The 23,621-nt window shown below is 43.3% G+C and overlaps 1 protein-coding gene across 4 annotated transcripts in view; it reads left to right on the forward strand.

Annotated features, from left to right (window-relative positions):
- The first annotated feature begins 1,132 nt into the window (after positions 1-1,132).
- The window catches only part of EPHA4 (EPH receptor A4), a 142,472-nt gene continuing 119,983 nt past the window's right edge, over positions 1,133-23,621 (forward strand). For 2 of the 4 annotated variants that reach the window (XM_024103277.3, XM_042853577.2), the window contains exons 1-3: positions 1,133-1,292; positions 3,866-3,933; positions 8,394-9,057. In XM_024103277.3, coding sequence (XP_023959045.1) covers positions 1,202-1,292; positions 3,866-3,933; positions 8,394-9,057 — 823 coding nt within the window. In that variant the 5' untranslated portion in view covers positions 1,133-1,201. The remainder of the gene's footprint in view (positions 1,293-3,865; positions 3,934-8,393; positions 9,058-23,621) is intronic. The other 2 variants (XM_042853578.2, XM_065558046.1) reach the window with 2 other exon arrangements.

Consider the following 23,621-nt stretch of genomic DNA (forward strand, 5'->3'; position numbering starts at 1 on the left):
CTCACTGATCATCCTCCCCCAAGCAAAAGAAATCGGGTTGGGTGTTGCAGATACTAAAGGCTTTGCGAGGAATCGCTGCCGGTGGATATACGCTGCACCCCTCTCTTCGATTTTTCTATTTGAGTATCCTCCAAGGAAATCGCTTGAAACAAGATAAGTAGCGCGACTTTGAGGAGTTATTAGCTTCAGGGACTTCTCATTTCTCAATGCCCTACTGTTAATGACAACCTGCACACTTCCTCTCCCATTTCTCATTTGTATTTCGTCACACTTTGAATCCCTTTTCTTTTCGTTGGCTTTGAGTCAGAACGTGCAAACAAAATCTGTGTGTGCTGACATTTTTGCTGGATTAATGGGGACAGATCAAATATGTTACCTGTCACCAGACGCTCAAGAAAGGAGTGGGGTTTTTATTTTTGTTCGTTTGTTTTGCTTCCCAAGGAAGAAACAGTTATTCCGTCTTGGAGCAAATTACTTGTGTGTGTACGGAGGATTGGGGGCTGAGGGAAATCGTATGAAATTAACAGCTAACCTTTACAAAACAAAAATTCGATATACCCCTTTTCCACATTACTTCCCCTGCCAAACGTTTACTAAACACAATGCAGTCCAGAATAATACAGATCGGTCAGAAACAAGTCCAGCTCCTTTCGCGCTCAGGAGTTTTGCTCGTGGGTTGAAAGCGTTTTTTCCTTTTAAAAAACCAACCACAAAAAAACAAACCACCAAAAACTCAGCCCATTAATTTTAGGGCAAATTTACTAATCGCAGCCTTCCTGAGGAATTGTTGTCCGGCGATCGCTTGTTAGCGCTTAAGCGGAGAGGCAGGGGTTTAGCAGCATCGCAGCCACCTCCCCATTTGCCAGACCGCAGACAAGAGCCTTCTGCCACATTATGAGTAGGACAGTGCTGCCTGGAGGGTGGCACAGACCCCGCATCAGCCTATCGCCCGGTGCGGAGGAGCCCAGCCAAGGAAGCAGGTGGGGGCGGGGCCAAGTGGGGAGGTGGGGCGGGTTTGGGCAGCAGGGTGGGGTTTGAGCTGCCATGAGCTACTCCGAATGGCGAATGTGGTTGATGGACGGGCAGACGTCAGCCACCCGCCCCGCCCCCTTGGCAATGTCTACAGCTTGCTGCCCTCCCCATTGAAGCATTTATTCCACTGGGATAGAGGCGGCTGGAGCGGCGCTGGCACTGGCGAGCCATGGCTGGGATTGTCTATTTCACCCTCTTCTCGCTCCTCTGGGGGATCTGCGGCGCTGTCACCGGCTCTCGGGTGTATCCGGCTAATGAAGGTAGGTGGGCAGGGGGCAGCCGGTCTCTCGGCTGGGGCTCGGGGCTGCGCGGGGGATTTGTGCCTGGGGCAAGTTGCGGCTTTGAGCAGAGTTCATCAGCGGGGAAGAGGGGGGCGAGCCGCTGGCACCCGGGGGCATTGCGGGCTGGGCACCCGTCCGCGGGGGAAGAGCTAGTGGGTGCAGGGTCCCCGATGCAGCGGGAGCTGCTGGGGTTGTGAGCTGGCTGCGGACGGGACTTGGTTCCCAGCAGGTTCGCTCGGCGCCTCCTCCGGAGACTTTTGTCCCAGCACCGGGCGAGTAAAGTTTTAGACTGGCGCGGGCTGCTGCGGCGCTGGGCCCCCTGAGGCCGGTCTGCCGCAAACTTGACATCTGCGCAGCTCCTTGCGTGTGGACGGGTCCGCATACGCGCGTGTGTGAGCCTGACCTGGGTTCCCAGAGCAATGCGCCCTACACTGCTCCCCTCACCGTGCGCGCACGCACCCCGGGCCAGGGACCAGCCGCCCGTAGCTGGGACCCGCTGGATCCGAGCGGCCCAGATTGCAAATCAATTAGTGACACTAAAATGCGCCGCGCAGCAGTTTCCTTACTCTTCACGCGTCCCCTTTCTGGGGCGGCGGGATGGCTGCGAGAACTGGGGTAATTTCTTATTGATGAGCTGGTGGAGCGGGCGAGTGCTGATCAGAGAGAGAGAGAGATGGGGTATTCCTTGCCCCGGGGATGGAGGGGGCGCCGGTAGGAGCTGAAGCTGCAAGAGTGTTGCATAATCGCATGGACCCACACATGCGCTCCCTGCAATAGACCTGGGCACATCTGGCTGCAGAGGTGCTGCTTCTCTGACACTTCTCTCCCAGCCGGTGCCCGCTGGAATCTCAGCTCTGCTGCCACCGGCCCCCAGAGTAGAGGACTGAGGGACGAAGCCTTTTGTTTATTAGCTGGGGATTTCATTGTCCTGCCCGCATTCCCCCTAACGCACCCTGCCTTTTTGAAAATTAAAGGCCTGAAAGGAGGCTCTGTATGTGACACAAACGCGGCTCCCAGAGTTTAAACTTGAGAGGAGAATGGAAGGGGTTGCAGATGAAAAGCTGCTGCTTAGAGTTACTGTGGGTTGCTCTGGCCTCTTCCCCTCTCCCCTTCATGTCGTGTCTCCTTTTGATTCTCCTCACGTTTCCTTTTCTCCCCCCTTTTCTCCCCTCCCCCCCTTTTTGGGTAAATTGGGTTGCATTGTTCCCTTTGTCTCCCTAATCCACCTTACATTAATCCAAATGGATGTAGCCGGTTTTTCTCCAGGGGCAAAAAGAAGAATGAGGGGGAGTTTTGAGAAGGAGATAGCTACCTTTTAAAATAGTTACAGGACTAAATGGCCTCTTAAATCTACAACATCTATCTGGAAGGAAAGATGGAAGGGTGGGAGAGGATGATTTTTAATTAAAGCTCTTTAAAAAAATACTCAAAGATTCCACATTTGTCCTTGACGGCCATAAACAGCCAGATTAATAATCGAGCCCTTCCCCTCAAATGCGGTTTGCCACTTGATTGTTATAGTTGGAGCCTTAATTTATAGTGGTCTTCAGAATCTGTGGTTTTGCAGGATCACTGTGGTGAAAAGACCAAGTAGCTGGAATTTCACTGGGTCTGGTTCGGTGTCTATAGTTAACTCCATATTAGGTGAATGATCTTGTATTCTTTGCACATACCAAAATCACACTACCTTTGATGGGAGTCTGGGGTAGTGCAAGGAATTGCAAGATTGGGCTACAGCTCACTTAAAATCACCTGGTGTTCTGTTCTTTTTTAGCATTAGAACTGAAGTGCATATGTATGTGTTCATCTGTCTACAAATACAGATTGGTGAACTCAAAACATTTTTTTTAAAAAACCCATTTTCCTGCAAGTGCAGAAAAACATCCAAAATGTGAGAACAATGTTATCTGACACTTGTGATGTCACAAATGTGCTGAATGTCTAAGCAGTTTATTGTAGCCTCTTTCTAAAAAATATTCACCTATGTATAAGTGATGTAAATATCAAACTGGAATAGCAAACAGAACAAATAAGGTGTTTATTTTGGTTTGAAGGGAATCCCATACAAAGTCACTTGTGGCTTAGCCGTATTCAAGAGTCAGGAATTATGTGATCATCCTAAATCTTAACAAACAGTACTTTTCCACTCTTTTTGTGTAGCCTAATGTAAAATACAGGGTTTACATAAATGAGTATTTGGGAACTCATCATTTGCAGTATATCTTCTATCATTTCTGGTTGTCTTTGTTTTTTTAATTGAGAATTATTCCATCTAACAGATGGGTTTGAGTACTAACAATGTTAGATCATCATCCTTGGAACAAATTTTAACAGTTAAGGAAGTTAAACACGCTTTGAAAAATGCTCCAGGTTTAAAAGTGAGAGAAGATCAAGTTAAAGTAGATATTTACCTAACTGAAAAAAAGTTTTGGTTTAGATCTAAGTTGGATATGGTCATGCTCTGCATGTGTAGAAATGCTTGGATAAATACTGTCTGTCATATTGACCTTTGGCAACTGGAAATTAATCTATTTTTTTCTGTCTTTCTGCAGTTACCCTATTGGATTCCAGATCAGTTCAGGGGGAACTTGGGTGGATAGCAAGTCCTTTGGAAGGAGGGGTAAGTTCTGAATTGCTATCTGATCAAAAGGGAGTGATTAGTAAGTTTCTGCAGAGTTCTAATGGCTCGATTATTGTTGATTGTGGAGGTCAGATTTTTTCCATGCCTATGAAGTGAATTACACTTTGTTGGCGAAACCCTATACTCCCTTCAGATAGTTCTATCATTGGAGAACTAGAAACCAAAAGGGCAGAAAAAGGGTTTCAAAATTAGGAGATTGGTCAAAGCATGGACTTAGATGCCTATTTAAAACTGAAATACCAACAAGAAATGTGATCTGACGACCAAACTGGAATCCATCCCTGTAATTGTTATATTCATGGACAGTCTCTGTTCAGAGCAATTGCTGTTCTATTTCTAAATTGAGTGTGTGTGGGGGAGAAGGAATCAATAGACAAGATACAAGACAGACCTTTCTTATGGTGTGAAGGGACAGTAGTTAAATAGATTTATTTCAAAGTGAAAACAACATTACGTGTTTTGATCCCTGTACAGATTTAGCCCCAATCTCAGATTTTTTTAGGGTTTTTTTTGGTACAGTGGGCAAATCATATGAATTTCTTTTGAGGACCCTATAAAAAGAGTAGTAACCAACAGTATGTTATGTTTCAGATCCTGAAAGGAAGTGTCACACATTTTGGGGTTGGATTTAGGGAGATTTCAGCATAGTCCCTTGTATGCAAAACCTTCACTGCTAATTTAACTAAATATTTGTAGGCACAAGCTGGCTGCTACCTGCAGTGAGCCCAATCAGGCAAGCTGCAGAGCACCTCTTGTGGGAAGCTGCTGAGAACTCTCAAATCCCCTAATCAAGGACTATATAGGTGCTGAGGGCACTTTACACCTTGAAGGATTGGACCATTTAAGACTAAAAAAAAAAGTATCAGAACCTTTTTCTCTACAGGAAATTGTAAAAGTGAACAATTTGCCAACATTTTTTTCTTAATGTACATCCTGCTCCCATCAAATTAAAATACACTCAGATCCTTTAAAAAAAAAACAAATACGCCGTCTTAAATACAAATACACACTATTACTAAGTCAAAATGAGTGAAAATAAAGGGGCTCAAAGATAAGTAGTTGTATAAGTGGATTCTTCCAGTGCCTTAATGAAACACACTGTAGACTAACATTCTCCCTCCCCCCCCCCCCCCACTAAGAAGGAAAGGAAACAGTAGCAAATGGAAGGAATTTGAGGCTATTTATTTTAGTGATGCATTATGCATAAGCTTTGAATTAACCATAACATGGGAAAATGGAGGATTGTTTTGCCCCCCATTGTTGTTCTGCCTGAACTTGACTGTAGAACACTGCGCAGTCCCTGAGACCATTTTTTAAAGAGAAGGGGAGTGATTGGCAGGCCTCTGGCGGTGTAGACAGCACACATTCACTGCTGATTGCAGGCAATTGCCCTCATCTTTTGACAGTGGGGAAAGGTACAGCTTTATCTCAGTGAGAGTCAGGCTTCCTTGTTAATTCTATACCCTGGAAAGGTCAATGATTCAGACAGAGCCTTTCTTATGCTTCACCAAGGGGTACCTACAGTGTAGATTAAAATATATTAGAGTCTTTTAATAAGTCAGTAGCAGAATTGATGACCAAAGGAGCTCTGTATGTTTTTAATACTTACTCCCGCCCCCCCCCCCCCCGTCATCTTTGAAGACTCCTCTCAAGTTTGAGAAGGAAAATGGGTACTGTTTTATTGTGGATGTGACTAAACCGACCTACGTGTGTTCTATTTTTAAGCTGGTAGTGAAAAATTTAAGAGTACATGGTCTGTCTGTGCAATAGAGTGCTTGGAAAGCATTTATTATAACTTCATAGGCTGCAAATTTATTTCAAAGCAGGAGAAAAGAACACCCTTTTCTCTTTCTTTTTTTCTTTTTTCGAAAAGAACCCCTGAAGTTCTATCCTTCCAGGCCAGTTTGTTTTCTTTTTAACTGTGTGTAGCTTATTGTATGTACTTAAAAAAACCTGTTTGATAGATCTACAACAGACCTTTAGATGTTAAGCATTTTATTTGTTAATATGAGGTGTTGTAGGTAAAAATAGGGTATTGACCAATGAATAGAACTAACCATTATCAAATATATATAGTAACCATGGAGGAATTAAAGTATCGGATTATAAATTTAATTAATGAATTACTCTTAAATTTCACAGTTGAAAGAGAGGTTATGTTCCTGGAATGCTTTTCTGTGCACCATTAAACCATGGGATGAGTTGTATTATAAAACTATTAGAGGGAAAGCAAAAAGATATTTCTTTGACCACACATTTAGAGTTGCATATAATTTCAAATGGTTGGAAATTTAGGACTCTAATTGTTTTCAGCTGCCGACAGATTTTTTAAAAAATGAAATAAACAGATTTTTTTAAAAAAGGTCATGCATGTATTTTGCACTGAGGGCCTGATCCAATGCCCACTGAATTCGGTTGTAGTCCTTTCATTGACTTCAGTGGGCTTCAGATCAAATCCTATAACTACATTGTCTGTTGTATGAACATGCTAAAGAAAATCCCTTTGAAAACTCTTTATTTCCCATCCCTTCACACACTCAGAAGGTAGCGCAGGCCATCGGAAGATAAGGAGAATGGAAAGTGATGGATCATAAAGACAGCACTGTAACACAAACCTAGTTTCACGGCAGCTGCAAATTAAAGAACTCTATCTGGTTACTAACTCCATGTTACGTTTTACATTGATAGATGACTTTCCAGTTTTTCCCTTTTCTGCAACATGTAGTGTGACATGATGTGTATCGATTTTCCACCCTCTTCCCTCCTTTTTAATTCACAAGTATCTCTAGGCAGAAACTAAAATATTACCCTCTTTACTACTTTTTAACTCATGGTGCCACTGCTAACTGCCATAGATCCATAAGCAGATTCAGCTGCTCTGGAGGCTTTTAAATTAAAGAGCACTTGCAAAAGAGCAACTCTTATAAAAAAGAATGCAGGATATTATATGCTGAGGTCCACGGTGTTAAGAATGTTGCCGTTTATCAAAGCAGCACCTTTAGTAGTTTTCAAAAGCATTTCTAGGAAGCCCCTGGAAAGTTGCATTACAACAGTTTTCCAAGCATAATTTTCACGTGTTTCATTGTACAGCCTGGAATCCGAGCCAGAATGTAGCTTTTATCTAATACAAATGTTTAAAAAAGGATTTTTCCCCCCTCCTAATTCAGCAGAACCATGATTCTTTTTCTGAAAAGGAGACAAAAGAAGGCCACTGTGGTGGCTTTCTTTTCTGTATTATGTGATTATCATAATCTCTAACATTTTTTCAAAGCTGTTATTCACCATTTCCTTTCTTTTATGGTATGTTCATCACACTTTTGCTGAAACATTGGTTCACACACATGGGAGCCAAATTCATCCTTCACATAACTTCTCTGACATGAATGTAGTTAGTTACTTCAGGGATTGAATTTGCTCCAATGCGATAGCTATGTTGCTTTTTATTCCCCCTACTTTCCATTCCCTTCAGGAGAGGGAAATCCCTACATCAATGCAAGTTTAAAGCCTGCCTACAGCATTATAGCATATTAGGGTTTATTAGACTGTAAATTTAACTGCCTGAGGTTTCTAACTCCAGGATGGTATGAAAATAAAAGGCGGTAAATAAGAGTTTTTATTTTTGGTATCAGGAAGCAAAGTTCTGTCAGTGAGGCTAATTAACTGACAATATCACATTCCTCCCTCCTTGTCTTTAACAATCCAAGGGTGAAATCCTGCCCCCATTGAAGGCAATGGCAAAATTCTTATTGACTTTACTGGGGCCAGAATTTCCCCCCAGGTCTCCAGTAAAGGAATGCTCATAATAGATATCCATTTGTAACTAAATTTGTACTGTTGCCACTCCAAATTGAGGATGGTTTAATGGGGGAATTTGGTTGTAGCTGGTTTTTGAAAGAATGGAGAAATGACTACAAAACATCCTTCCTTATGAAGACACTGGACAGGGACTCTGGAAATCTGGATTCGGTTCCAGCTCTGCCACAGACCTTCTGTGTGACTTTAGGCAATTCACTTAGTCTCTCCATGACTTAGATTCACATCTGTAAAATGGGGATAATTAATACTTTGCCTATCTTTTGAGATTGTACACTCTCCAGTGCAAGGGCTATCTTGAAGTATGTGTTTTTGCAGTGATTAGCAAAACCGGGCCAGATCTGGGTGGGGGCCTTTAGGGATTGTTGGCCTAGCTCAGTGTGATGTTTTTGGTTTGTTCTTAAATATATGTTCATTGAGGTATTTTACCAACCTAATTTTGAACTTGCTTTCCTTGTAACAGACTGCTTTTTAGGTACTTGCTTGAACACATATGACTTGGTTTAACGACTTTTCTGTAAATGAAAGCTGCTTGCTACCAGCGGAAGCAAAAAGATTAATTCTGTAGTGAAGAGTTGATGTACTTTTGTTAACACTGATGTACTTTTTGCTTTGGTTCGTCACAGTGGGAGGAAGTAAGCATTATGGATGAGAAAAACACTCCAATCCGCACCTATCAAGTCTGCAATGTGATGGAGCCGAGTCAGAACAACTGGTTACGAACTGACTGGATTCCCCGTGAGGGGGCTCAGAGAGTATATATTGAAATTAAATTCACATTGAGAGACTGCAACAGTCTGCCAGGTGTCATGGGAACTTGCAAAGAAACTTTTAACCTTTACTACTATGAATCAAACAATGATAAGGAGCGTTATATCCGTGAGAGCCAGTTTGCCAAGATCGACACCATTGCTGCTGATGAGAGCTTCACTCAAGTGGACATCGGTGACAGGATCATGAAGCTGAACACAGAGATACGTGATGTGGGCCCATTGAGCAAGAAGGGGTTTTACCTGGCTTTTCAGGATGTAGGTGCCTGCATCGCCTTGGTGTCTGTCCGTGTTTTCTACAAGAAGTGCCCATTGACGGTACGCAACCTGGCTCAGTTTCCAGACACCATTACTGGGGCTGATACGTCCTCTCTAGTGGAAGTTCGTGGCTCCTGTGTGAACAACTCAGAAGAGAAGGATGTGCCAAAAATGTACTGTGGGGCAGATGGCGAATGGCTGGTACCCATTGGCAACTGTCTGTGCAATGCTGGCTATGATGAGCACAATGGAGAATGCCAAGGTAGGACCAGTCGTATTGTACTTTTCAGAAGGGCTCAGTGCGGGTAGTTGAATAAGAGATTAAAGTAAATGGAGTAACGCCAGTAATTAGCAGCCCCTATGGGATGCAATGGGACAGAGGTGTCTAATGAGAGAGTGCAATAGCTCCAGGTGGCAAGGCTAAGAAGTGTATAATACTGACAAAACAAATGATGCTACTGCAATCAGCAGAAGGCAAAACACGTTTGCTAACAAGTACTTAGATTTGAATTAGCTTGGTGTAGCCACCGAAATTGGATGCAAAAGTAATGCACTGGAGCCACCATCATTTAAAGAGAAAAGATCTCTATTTCACAAGCAAAGTTTGTTAAGCAGAAAAAACTCTAAGAAGGAAAAGTATTCCTTTTCTCCTTCAGGATGCAGTAGAGAACTTCGGTATTAAAATGGGAGAAGAATCAGTCAGAGAAACTTGGGTTTTATTTTGATGACTTTAGTTTCCCCGGAAGTGTAAATCTTTGGTGTTTCACTTGTTGCAAATTTTTGTATTAAATAACCATTTGATATTTGATACTGCTGCCTTTGTTAAATATTTTCATTCCTCAGAGGGTCTCTATTGTTGTCATTACAATGGAGGTGCTAGGATACAGGCCTCCACCCCCCATACTATGCTCTGCAGAATTAGGGATTAAAGTTCATATAAAAGGCAGATTATCTCCAAAAAGATTTACATTTCCCCCTAAGATGTTACTATTATTTTATAAGTAAACTATTAGAAATCTTGGGCCTGATCTTCTAAACCCTTACTTGTGAGCATAAATAAAGATCAGCCTTTAATGGCTTCTTGTACGGATGAATGAGCCCAATCCTACAAGGTGCTGAATTGAGGGTGCTTAGCACCTTGCATGATTGGGCCTTGCATTGTTCTTTAAGATGTTTGGAAAGGTAGTTTTCATCATAATGGACACTCTTCCGTTTTGCTACTTGTGCTTGTTTCCTAGGATAAGTTTAATATCTTGTTGTGACTAAGAAATTGAGAGTGAGGTGATAACACAAACAACTGACAGCTTTTCTGCTAGACCAGTATAAGAAAAGAGCTATTTTTTTCTTAAATGTCCTACTGAAATTCTTTGACTGAAAATTATCGTCTAAATGTGAAGTTCATTATTATGCATTGAAATTAACGGTTGGCAGGAAAGCAATGCTAAGCACAAGCCTCTGCCTTCCTTCTAGCATTTTCATTTGGAGAAAAACATAAGCATATCTTATCGGCCACAAAATTACAATGGGCTGCAGTGAGAATTGAAAAATGAACAGCACAATGGCAGGGCACTCTATTTACAGTAAATTACTCTGTCTTATGGAATATTGTGAAATAGAAGCTTGGAACTCTTTGCATGTCAGTAAACATTCAAATGTGGCTGATGTGGTGACTGGGGACTATAGGAGAGCATCAGTGGCTGGAGAGATTTTATTATTATTTTGAAATGGCCCAATAACTTGTAGGCAAGGCTCCTTGACATTTTTACAACCCAATTTGTGGGAGGAGGAGGTGAATGAAAAGGGGATCTTGGTTTATTGCCTGGAGATTATCCTGAGTTCTCTTCAAGGGCTATTGGGTCAGTAGTGGGTCACATTGATTGAGGCAGATCTAACACTTTTTTTTTTTTTAGCTGTTGGCTCAGACTCGATGAGCTAATTGCATGACAAATGCTGTGTTGTTCCAGGGAACTCATTCTAGAGGTTTTACTGGTGGGCAGTGCAGATGGTGGGGCAGTTTTGGAATAGGTATTGGGAATTAATGTCTTCAGACAGATTCCCTATAAACTCTCTACTGGACCCATGAGAGTTGGACCCACAAAACCTGATTCTCCATTTCCTCAGCTAAAGAGAAATCTGATGGGGTCATGTATAAAAAGAGAAAGAAACTCTTGTGTAAAGCTAGCCCGTTGAAGTTATTTTCAGAGGATGCAAGCCATCAAGTAATTTTAAATAGTTAAAACCATTTCATCACTGGTTATTTGTGGTTTCCCTTTTGGCATTGCCAATCCCAAAGTCGAAGTAGTTTACCAGGAAACTCATCTGATTCATGAAGTTTACAATAAAGTTCACAATTCACTCTCTGTTAGTTTCTAATAAGCTTAAGGCCAACCAGGCTTTTGACATTGCTGGAGAAGTTTTCCCGTTTACCATTTCCATAGCAGGGCTGCCCCGGGGGGGGGGGTGGGGGGGGAGAAGGGGGGGCAAGTGGGGCAATTTTCCCTGGGCCCCACAGGGGCCCCCACGAGAATATAGTATTCTATAGATTTGCAACTTTTTTTTATGGAAGGGGCCCTCAAAATTGCTTTGCCCCAGGCCCTGAATCCTCTGGGCAGCCCTGTTCCATAGTCCAGTTAATTTGACAGTTCAGCAAATTTGCTTCTCTCACAGGTTTTTCTGGGGGGAGGGTTGAAAGGGGGGAATGCTTCCCATGGATTTTGAGGGGATGGTGAGGGGGGACGAAAGATCTTAAGTCTGCAAAAGCCTATAAAAAGACACCAGCCTATGACTGGAACCTTGCAAGCAGGTTCCACCCCAATTGTTTTTCAATGGGTCAACTGTGGCAGGACAAATACAAGAGTAGGTCAGAGGTCACCCATTTCCTCATCCATCTTCCTCCTGTGATCCCGAGGTCAGAGTTGATTGATTAAGATCTTAAAAGTCTGACAAAGGCTTGGTGGGCAAGAATAGTCAGGGTGGGTGGAGAGTGGGGGCGGGGGGCGCCCCTGTTGTTGTGAGATCTAACGCTGGTCATCTGCTGGAGACTTCAGAAGCCTTGGGGACAGAACTACACTTCCTCTTGCCATTCTCATCTCCAGCAGTATATGCTAATGGAGGCCAAGAATGAGGAGACATGTCAGAGTTTATAAGGTGACGGCTGGATTGCCCCAAAAGCAGATGCAAGTTCATTCCAGCTCCTGATCTTGAATAACATTTTGTGAGCTGATTTTGTTCAGTCTTTGGTGGGAGACAACCACATAGTGTTAAGCAACTTTTCTTTCAAGGAGAATGTATGTCTGTAGTTAACAGCAGTTTGAACCTGTTGAATAGTTGATGCTGAGAATTAGAACAGGTAAAAAAAACAGGATTTTTTTTTTTGGTGACAAGTATTGCAAAAGATTTGCCCCTCTTTTGTCGGAAAATTTCTGACAAGCTCTCCTGAGGATAATTGTTCTGCTGAGACCTTGTCATCTGTCAAAAATCAAGGAAGGGAAAAAATAACATCTTAAACTTTATGAAGCTCAGAAAGTTTCTCAGATATGATACAGTGGAACACTGGAATATTTGATACTTTTAAATTGATTTGATGCACACAAACAAAGTTGGTTAGCTGCGCAGTCATTCTCCTATCATGATAGAGGTTTCAGCTTTAACACCCAGTAGAAAGAAGGTAAATTTAACATTGGTTTTTGTTCTCTTCTCATCCCCCTCTTCCCCCCCCCCATTTGTTCTTTAATGGTCAAGATTTTAGGAAAGAAAAAAAGTCATGGGGAATATTGTTAATGAAACATTAAGTTATCTTATCTTATGACCTATCTCAAGGCTAAGGTAATTACCCATCAAGGAAAGTCAACCCGTAGTGTGGTTTAGATTTAGTTAAGTAATTTTCTTATCATAATAAAATGGCCGTCTATATTTTGGGAGGGGAGTAAAAGGAAAAAATAGATTGTAACCATCTGGGATGGTTCTGATGCTGTGAAATTACAAGTCTCAGTTTAGACCTGCCATTTAGTATAATATGTGAGACAATCAAGAGGTTTTTTTGCTATGATTTGTATGGTTATGAGAGCTAAGTGCTTTGTCTTCATACACACTTGCTGTTGTGAATTCTGAACAGGCCAGTTGACAGAAAATCCAACATCGTTTAAAATGTGGCTTAGAGCGTTGCCTTTTCATATCCTTGCCATTTTTGGAATTTTCCTCCTACCTTTGGTAATGGCAACCTTAAGAAGCAATCCCTTGAGTAATATGATTGGTTTTATCTCTGTGGCTTTGAATAATGGCTGTGATCATTGAGAGAAGCAATTCATTTTATATCAGAAGATCAGAGTTTAATTATTGTACTTTTTCTGTAACACATTGATTTGGTTGCGGCCAAATTTTTGCCAAAATAACTGCTCTTTCCATCGGCACAAAGGGCAATCGTGGAGGTTACCCAGAGAGGGGAGAGTTGAGTTTGCCATTTAAGATGTGCAAACTGATTATTTTTTTGGCAACAGAAAAACTAAAAACTGGAAGAGAGAAGCTGCTGGATGGGGGAAAGGGGAGCTGTAGTGACACACAGTCTTTCTGAACCAAATTAATGTAAAGACTTATCTCTATAAAATAAGTGATTTGAATATATTCTCCTTTAGCAGAGCCCACCACATCTTATCAGAATAGCTCCCTATATGATTTTGTACCACAGTGTGGTGCAAGATGTCCACTTAAATATTTGGCACACTTAAAATTCCCCCTTTAGATGTAAATCTAAAAAGTTCCTTTAAAATCTTCCTTGGCACATATCTGTGGGTGTGCTTCCATTTGGAATCAGCGACAAAACTATTATTCATTTATGTGAGAGCAGGATCTGGTCATGACATGGGATGTTATTAATAAGAAGGAAGATCAACAAACTATGTTAAAATCAAATAAAGAAAAATCCTTTTATTACTTTATTAGAAGACTGGATAGCAGCCTTTGGTTGTTTTTGTAAGATACAAGACAAAATTCTATTGATAAAAATCTCCAGAACCTAGCTTGTGTTACATGTGATGAGACCTAGATATATAGTCTTGCCAGTCGAGGGGTTATTTTATCGGTGTCTAATAACATGGTCCAATGGTCTTAGATTTTATTGTGCTTTTGAGAAGGAGTGATTAAGGAAAAGCTCAGCTGTACACTTGTGTTGAGACTCTGCTCCCCCCCCTCCCAACTTGTGATCTAAATATCTTCTCTCATTTCATCCCATAATGTTGCATCTTTTTATATTTTTTGGGCAGCAGACGAGGTCATATAGTTTCATGAATCAGGGACAATTAACATTCCCATGACTAAATGGACATTTTATGAATATTCAGAGCCTGTTTCACCTCCCTGGGAAGCAAACATGTTGGTTCCCTTCTCTTTACTCCTATTGGAGACTAGGAAAGTTTTCTCTGTGAATGGGGATTGTCAACTGTCTGGCCAGTTTGCCTTTTGCATGCAGCAGATTCCTCATTTGCATATTTTGTATACACCCTCATGCAAAGTAGCACACCCATTTCCCCATTTCACAAAGGAGATAAGAGCTTCCTTTGGAAACGCTGGCCAAAACCTCCTTCTGTTTAGGCAGACCCTGAAGATTTGGATTTCATGCAAATTAATTCCGTTTTGATTTAAGTTCTTTCTTTAAGAGATACAGAGTGCAATATTTGCACTGTGTTCTTGTTGTATCCCAGCTCTTCTCCTTCTGAATATGGCTGATTGTCACTCTCTACTAAATGGAGCCCACTTGCTCATTTCAAGTTGACATATGGGAAAGAGCTACACTCTGGTAAAACTCTCAGCTTGTTTGTAAACTGATCACTCATTTGAGGTGTAGTTTCTAGTGCTTTTTATTGAGGGAAAGGGGGCGGTGCATGTTGCTGGGTGGGATTTTACTCACAATGTTTATGGTTGACCTTCTGTAGCTACATCTTCTCCAAGGGAACCAAGTTCAGGAACTGGAACTTCCCAAAAATAAAAGTATAAAGTTGTGTGTCTCAGGAAGACTCCAATGCGAAGGGCCAGTTCAAATGTGGTATAATTCTTTTGACTTGCCACAGGAATGAACTTGGCCCGGAATTATTAGTTTGGGGGATGGAGAGAAGTCAGCTTGTAGTGCGGATAAACTTGCACAAATGAAACTGCTACATTTCTTTATCAAAAGAAAATAATCTCTGAGAAAAGAATTATTGCCCTTGGTTAGCTTCCTAATTACAAATGCACCCATATATTTTGGTTTAAGTAGCTTTCCCTTTTTAATTTTTTCCCTTTAACTTTACTTAAAATTTGCCTTTGGCCTGCAGGAAAGCTGAGCCTCATTAAATGCTCCCCGAACCCAGGCTTGTTTGGGATGGATTTGTTGAAAGGCTTATTGATTTAAGTCAGAACACATGCTGCATGCATGTACTGTATTTGTTTAAAAAGCACTGTTTTTCATTTTGTGTTTTATAAATCAACAATATGAAGTTAGGACTGTGATCAGATTAGAGGCTGCATTCTATAAACCGAAAAAGGCCGTTTTTTTTTGTTGCAAATATAAACATACAATTTTAGATATCCAATTAGTGTTTAACGTAAAGATAATTTCACAGGGCCGTAAACTGCACAGTGTGAGACCATGTGGCATAATTAAATAGAGGTAGGGCTGTTTAAAACAACAAAGAAACGTGCAGAAACTTTGGTTTTGCCCTGTGCAATACCTCAGGAAGTGAGATGGTGCTGTTCAAAGTACAATTGGAATGGACTATTAGGGTTAAATAATACCAAGAGGCACTGTGTGCTTGGTATGTGCTTCATGAGTTAGTCATTAGTGCCAAGAGAAAATTCAGAGAGAAAATTCTTTCTCTTAGGATAGGTTTAAAGTAGTATTTGCATTACGGTAGCACTTGGAGGCCTCAACTGAGATCAGGGCCTTGTTTTGCTATGTCTAGCACAAGATGGCCCCCTACCCCAGCACCCTTACAATCTAAATAGACAGGACAGGCAAAGTGTGGGGAAGGAGAAGGGAGTAATGCTGTCCCCATTTTAATGGATGGGGACCTGAAGCACAGAGAGATTAGGTAACATGCTCAAGGTCACGTGAGGAAGTCTGTGACTGATCTTGGAACTGAACGCAGATCTCCCGAGTCCTAGTCTAGTGTCCTAGCCATCAGGCCGTCTTCCTCCCTCAGACAGATCCACGCTTCTCAAAGGTGATCCTAGGAACAATGCTCTAATATGTTCCAGATTTCCATCTGTTTGAAATCTTAAATTACCATTTGAACCAAGTTAGTTGATAATAATCATTTCTCTTATATATGCGAATACACAGCCCCAATACAAGGCTGCGGTACAGTGTCTCAATTACCCAGATAATCCTGTTTGCTTGTGTTTTAAACTATGAAGCGCTGGGTAATTATTCAATTCTTAATAGAAGGCAAATGGCAATGTAAACAATAATTAGGATGTTAGACTAATGCGCTTCAAAGCAAATTGGATTTTTTTTTCATACTGTTCAGCATGAAGTCCTATAAAGCTAACAATTTAGTGGCAAGGAAACAAGTTCCATTTTGTTAATATTTTATGGTGTTATCTCTTCATGCCTTGTTTCTGTGAATAACAGTTTGCCCCAATGAAGCTGCCTAGTCCAGAGCCAAATGTTGCTTTAACAATTGGCTCCCTGCCGTTTGCTATTTGGCTACGCTCTCCCATGGTTCCAGATTGGCTCTTTGTCTCCTTCCGTTCCAGTGGCTCAGAGGTTAACAGAATACTGACTTCCGCCCACAATACTGACGAAAGGTAAATATGGACAGACCTGGTGCTTAGTTAAGATACAGTCTTGGCTGGAGAGCTTATCTGCTGGGCTTTGTTACAGATAAATGGGCTAGATTTTCCCAGCTACTCTTCTTCTGAATTATAGTTTTCTTAAAGGGATCTGATCTTCCCTTGTTGTATTTCCATAATGAGAAACATAGCCTTATAAATAAGAGATAAGGGCCTGAACTAGAATCCCACATCTAAATCCCTCTCCACTTTGGAAAAGTTAAGATCTGGATCTAAACTTCTTAGTTCCATCCAGTCTCTGTAATGTGCCAGAATTGGAACCCCAGCTCCAAAAGCCCTGAACTTTGGAGAAAGCCCTCTTAACTTCACAGCTCAGGTTCAGTTTCATCTCTACCAGAAGCCCACGTGTGACCTGGAAACAGATGCAAAACACTCATTGCTTTCAGTTATTTCGTAAACGTTATGTATATGTAGCATAGTTCAGACTTTCCAAAGTCCATTAATTAAATCTTGTCAACATATTCATTCCTTGCATTGTATTTATCCACTGATTGAGGACAGTGCATGTTGGTAACAAAAGCATCCGTCAAGGAGGCTGCATCTTTCCTAAATATTTTAACAATGCCTCTGTCACACACAGGTGGTTTTTTGCCTAACGTTTGCCATGCATTCTCATCAGCGTGTGAATGAATGGGTTCAACAGTCAGCTCCGTTTCTCCATTTTCAACATTTTAAGAAAGGGTCAAACATTCATCAGCATTGATGCTGTTAATGAATTACAGCAGTTTAATTGCCGCTAGATTAATTTTTATCCTGAGAAGAGCAGGAAGCTTGGTTTAAAAATAAATAATAAAAAACAATGAAACTCTTCAACAGGTTACAAATTATTATTTTTAAAAAAAATCTGTATTAGTTTCCGTGTCTCACTTAAAGGGTGTGGAACAGTCTTTTTTTTTTTTTTTTTAATCCCAGAGGCTTCCTGCCAGGCCAGATTGTGAAAGCGTTAATTAACAAGTCTGTCTTTCCAGACATAAAACACATCTGGCTGGAGAGTTGAAAAAAGTGTCGAGGAGGGCTTCTGTGAACTTGGTGCTTGAATTCATTTGTTTTCAGTTTTAAGTGTTTTCTGTAGTTGAAAAAGACATCCACACTTTGAAAACAGTTTCCTTTTGAAGTGTCCAGTCTGGCAGTGATTGAAATAGCCTCTAGGCAAATTAGCATGTTAAAAGAATTGGATCAATACTTTCCCCTTTCCCTCCTTCTCCCTCCCTCTTTCTCTTTCTCTCTTCAGAGCAGAGAATTTGAGCAGCACTAGAAGCCTCTTGACAGCTGTGCCAGTATGATTCAGGAGAACTGTCGATAGCAGTATGCGCAACATGGATATACTGTGATCAAGCTGAGACAGCTTGATCCAGTGCCCAGACTCTTTCAAGGATGACCATTTGAAAATGGAGTCAAGAGAAATTGACAGCTCTGGAAGGCTCAAGCAGCTATTATAATTATGGAGAGGATTAGAAGGAAAGTGTAGGGAGAAATAGGAGATCAATAAGGGGCACAAGTTGACTGAACTCCTCCTTAGATGTTGCAGTACTCCATTTGTAATGCTTAGCCTGAGCATGTAGAAGATTTCTTTAACTGTTTTCAAGAGGCAAGTAAACAAAAATTTAAAAGGGGGTGGGCTCAAAGACAGCAAACTTCTAGGTAGTTCTAACAGGAGAATGCAGCAATGCTTACATTGAAAAGTACTAGTTTACAGACTGCAGAACTCGCTTCTGGTTTCTCTGTGAAAATTATTTTATTTTAAGAACTGTAACCCAGTTTTCTGGTTGCTTGTAACTTGCTTGCTTCTATCTTTGAGTGATAGATAAAGGTATGTCTGTTGGGAGCCAAAGACGCTTGAATTCTGATGCTGTCTACTTCTGCAGCCTTTGGACTGTCCCTGCCTCAAATACCCTATCTGTCATATGGGACTAACGGTTCACCTCCCTCCCTCCCAGGAGTGCTTTGGAGATGTGAAGTGCTAAACATTATACAGTACCTCCTTACCAACAGGGGCATCATTACATGAAAACCACTTCCCTGACAGCACTGTGGTAATCTAATTAGTAAATGGTGCTTGTTGAAAAGTTGCTTTGCCTTTCCTTTCCCCAGCATAAAAAACCTCTTATTGATCCAAATTACATCCTAGTCTTCCTGAAATGTAGGGACCTTGGTGGCTTCTGAGCACAGCCATTCCAACTCTCACAACCTTTGGATGATATTTACATCCGGTTGTAAATGCTTCGGGGTGGCTGATTGGTGACAGCAGGAAAGCAAATCAGTCTCGTTTTTTCTACCTGAAATTGTTTTGAATGACCTGTATATTTGCCATCCTACCCTCCAGCTGTGAACCTTCTGTTCATCCCATTGCCTTCACACACAAATGAGCTGGTGTGTTTTGCCCACTCAGAATTACGTTACTGAATTTCCTCATTCCTTTTTTGTAAATTGTAAGTGTCCAAGTTAGAGCTAATAAGATCATTAAAATCAGGAGCTAGTCCCTAGATATAATTCAGTCACTCATTAATCAAGGGCTCTGCAGTTAATGACAATATGATTGAGATAATATTTAATGTTTGCAGTGTTGTTGTAGCTGTGTTGGGTCCAGGATATTAAAAAGACAAGGTGGGTGAGGTAATATCTTTTATTGGGCCAATAAAAGATAGTATCTCGCTCATGGTATTTAATATCAGATTGTCACAGTGCCGCCTACCCAGTCTGACTTCAGGTTAGTTATTGCCTCAGTTTCCCACTCTTGGGCTCCCCAGTAACTTCAGCAGAGGTTTTCATGTGTCACATAACACCTCCAGGGTCTGGGTTTATTAACAAAGTTCACAAGGAAATGCAAGAACTCCCAGCCAGCTTTTCTGGCTGCCTCACAACACTTGGTGCAGGGTTCTTAGTCCTGTCTCTGCTGAAGCTTTCCTCTAGCAAACTTGTTCTCCCCACTCCAGCCTTCCTCATTGGACCCTGCTCCCTGCAGGCTTGCACCCCCAGGCCCTCTGCTTGGGAAGCAGAGAGAGTTTCTTTGTGTAGAGCAGCCCATGAGTTAGACATCCTTCCAGTCTCTCCCTGCCCTCTATCAAGCAGCATCCCCTGGGCCCTCTGACACAGATTAGCAAAAATTACAGCACTGAAAGTTTTTTTTTTTTTTTTTGCATGAAATGTGTGCTACTGAGGGCATTCTCAAACCCTGCGTAGACACCCTCTGAGTCCCAGATGTACACAATGCAATGTTCGGCATGCATTCCCTTCTCGGTCTTGACTAGAGCTTTGTAATAACCAAAGAAGAGATGCTCCAGAAAATCCATGCAGGGTTGTACATTGGACCTACTTCCTGCAGAGATGGGATTTTGGGTGTTGTAAATATTGAGTGCTGTAAATATTCTTGAAGTGCAGATGTTACTGATAAATATTGCAGTTTTGTGGCTCACTACTGCATTTCAATATTTTGGTTTAAGGAGTCCCCACTAACCTTAGATTTGTCGCAATATAATAGATTAAGAAAATGAATTCAGATAATTGTGGGCCACCATTTTAGAAATAGTCTGGTGTGACAGACCCAGACCAATGGGGTACAGGAGTCTGGTAGAGGGCAAATATACTGGTCACTGGATGAGTAGTTTTCTGTTCTCTGAGTGACCAGAGCAGGGGCTTCACTAGAGTAATCAGGAACCTGCTAGAACCAGTTAAGTCAGGCAGGCTAATTAGGACACCTGGAGCCAATTAAGAAGAAGCTGCTAGAATCAATTAAGGCAGGCTAATCAGGGCACTTGGGTTTTAAAAAGAGCTCACTTCAGTTTGTGGTGAGAGTGTGAGGAGCTGGGAGCAAGAGGTGCAAGGAGCTGAGAGCGAGAGGGTGTGCTGCTGGAGGACTGAGGATCACAAGCGTTATCAGACACCAGGAGGAAGGTCCTGTGGTGAGACTAAGGAAGGTGTTTGGAGGAGGCCATGGGGAAGTAGCCCAGGGAGTTGTAGCTGTCATGCAGCTGTTACAGGAGGCACTATAGACAGCTGCAGTCCACAGGGCCCTGGGCTGGAACCCGAAGTAGAGGGTGGGCCCGGGTTCCCCCCAAACCTCCCAATTGACCTGGACTATGGGTTCTTCCAGAGGGGAAGGTCTCTGGGCTGTTCCCCAACCCACATGGTGAATCTCTGAGGCAAGAAAATCTTCCACTAAGCGCAGGACCCACCAAGATAGAGGAGGAACTTTGTCACACTGGTGTCAGGGGTGGGATATTGGGGTGCACAGCGCGGCGGAAGAAGGAGGGTGATTTAAAAAAAAAAAAAAGGGAGAGGGTTTTTTTTCACCACAATGGATGACGTAGTGCGGGCACTGATACAAGGTATGACGGCCCAGCAGGAGGCTACCCGTGTCCAGGCAGCTACCCAACAGGAGGCAGTGTGGCTGCAGCAAGAGACTAATCGCCTGCTGATGGACCAGGCTGCTCAAGACCGAGCTATATTGCGGGAACTGGTAAACAAGGTAAAGTTCCCTTACAGAGCTGAATTGTGGCCATGATGGGACGCAGCTCATACAGGCCAGCCATTGGCTGCAGAAAATGACACGGGAGGATGATGTAGAGGCATACCTTCTGCCCTTTGAGAGGACAGCCCTACGAGAGGCCTGGCCTCGAGATCAGTGGTCTGGCATCCTTGTCCCATTCCTGTGTGGGGAGGCCCAGAAGGCCTACCATGATCTGCCTGAAGAGGCTGTGGCAGACTACCCCCAGCTGAAAGCAGAGATCCTGGGCAGATCTGGGGTAACGACAGCAGTGCGGGCCCAGCAGTATCACGGTTGGAGGTACCAGGAAGACAAACCCTGTGGTCTCAATTGTATGACCTCATCCATCTCGCACGAAAAGAGTCCCGGAGTCCGGAAGAGATACTAGCGGTTCTGGTCATTGACCAATACATGAGGGGACTACCACCAGACGTTCGTGCCTGGGTAAGCCAGAACAAACCCTCCACCTATGACGAGGTTGTCTGCCTGGTAGAGAGGCGAAGGACAGCGAGGGAGCTGACCCGACCAGTTAAGGAAGAGGCACCCTGGGTTAAACTAGCAGCACCAAGCCCTAAAGTTCGGGTGACTGGGCCACCAGGAGGGCCCAGGTGGAAAAAGAGAGAGGCTGAAGGCCCATCATAGGCCACAAAGAGTCAGAGCACTGAGAGAGAAGATGATTGTGATGTTAGACTGCCCAAACCAAGAGACCGGGGAACGCCTAGGGCTCCATACAGATGTTATGCCTGCGGGGAGTGGGGACACATAGCTGCACAGTGTCCCAATGCTGAGGAACCTATGCAGTGTAACCTGGGGAACTGGGCAGATCCATGCTCCCTAATCCACCTTGTGGGGGTCTCACTAACCCCACATATGTATACCAGACCAGTGAAACTAAATGGGGTAGGGACCACGGCACTGGTTGATTCGGGGAGTGCTATCACACTTATCTCAGGGAAGCTCGTGGAGCGTAGTCAGCTGCTGCAGGCTAAACGTACGGGGATAACGTGTCCATGGGACAGTTAGTTACTACCCCACCATCCCAGTAAAAATCGAGATCCAAGGGAACACTACTGAGGTAGCAGCAGGTGTAGTCCCTAAACTCCCATACCCGGTGCTCATAGGGAGGGACTTCCCAGGGTTTGGAAACTTACTCCCGGTAGGGGGATTGGAGAAAGATGGGGACCCTAAAATTGGTGAGGCATCCACAGCAGACTGTCAACCCCCAATCCTCTCTGAAATATCCCCAGATTTGTTCTTCACTCCTAGACAAGGTAGAAAGACAAAAAGGGAAAGAAGGGCAGCTAAGGCCTTGGGAACCTGAATACTCCTCACCCAAAGCCAGAGGGTCGCTCTCGTAGGTAGGCGGACCCGCGCAGCTGAAAAGGAGGCCACACAGGAGGGAGAAGCACCTGAGTCTGACCCCCCCACCCTAATGCTTCTGAACCAGTAGAGGCAACAGAGACTGGGCCCCTAGATCTTGGGCAGATTAGCTCCGGGAGAAGAAATTTTGGACGGGACCAGGCAGAAGACCCAAGGTATGACAACATTAGGAAGGAGGTGACTGAAATAGATGGGGTCCCCATGGGAGGGAAAACCCAGGGACCAGAACCCTACTTCATAATGAAGAAGGATTTCTTATACCGGGTTACACCAGTACAGGGGCAGAAGGTACAGCAGATCGTAGTACCTCAAAAACACCAGAATGCTGTATTAAGTCTTGCTCATAGTGATCTTTTTGGGGGGCATTTGGGGATAGAGAAGACCCTGGCACGAGTCCTACGACGGTTCTTCTGGCCCGGAGTACATGAAGTGTGGAGGTACTGTGCCTCCTGCCCGGAGTGTCAGCTGCACAGTCCCCATCCCCACTTGAGGGCACCTTTAGTACCCCTTCCCATCATAGAGGTCCCCTTCGAGCGAATAGCCATGGACCTAGTGGGACCCCTGGAGAAGACGGCTCGGGGCCACCAATATATACTTGTTGTTTTGGACTATACTACTCGCTACCCAGAAGCCGTCCCCCTGCGGAACACGGCCTCTAAAACTATAGCCAAAGAGCTGGTGGGGATCTTTGCCCGAATGGGGCTACCGAAGGAGATATTAACCGACCAAGGAACCCCATTTATGTCGAAGCTAATGAAGGACCTCTGTACGCTGCTCCATATACCCTGAGAACTTCGGTCTACCATCCGCAGACTGATGGGTTGGTAGAAAGGTTTAACCGAACCCTCAAGGCTATGATAAGGAAGGTGGTAAGTCGGGATGGGAAGCATTGGGACACCCTGCTACCCTACCTTACGTTCGCTATCCGGGAGGTACCTCAGGCCTCAACTGGGTTTTCCCCCGTCGAGTTATTATACAGGTGTCACCCCCGTGGCATACTAAATATCGCCAAAGAGATCTGGGAAGAGGAACCCAATGAGGGGAGAAATATAATAGAGCATGTAATGTAGATGCGAGACCGGATAGCCCGGGTTACCCCTATTGTACGGGAACATTTGGAGAAGGCACAAGAGGCCCAG

This window comes from Chrysemys picta, chromosome 9 (genome assembly GCF_011386835.1).
Source record: "Chrysemys picta bellii isolate R12L10 chromosome 9, ASM1138683v2, whole genome shotgun sequence".
Classification (NCBI taxonomy): domain Eukaryota; kingdom Metazoa; phylum Chordata; order Testudines; family Emydidae; genus Chrysemys; species Chrysemys picta.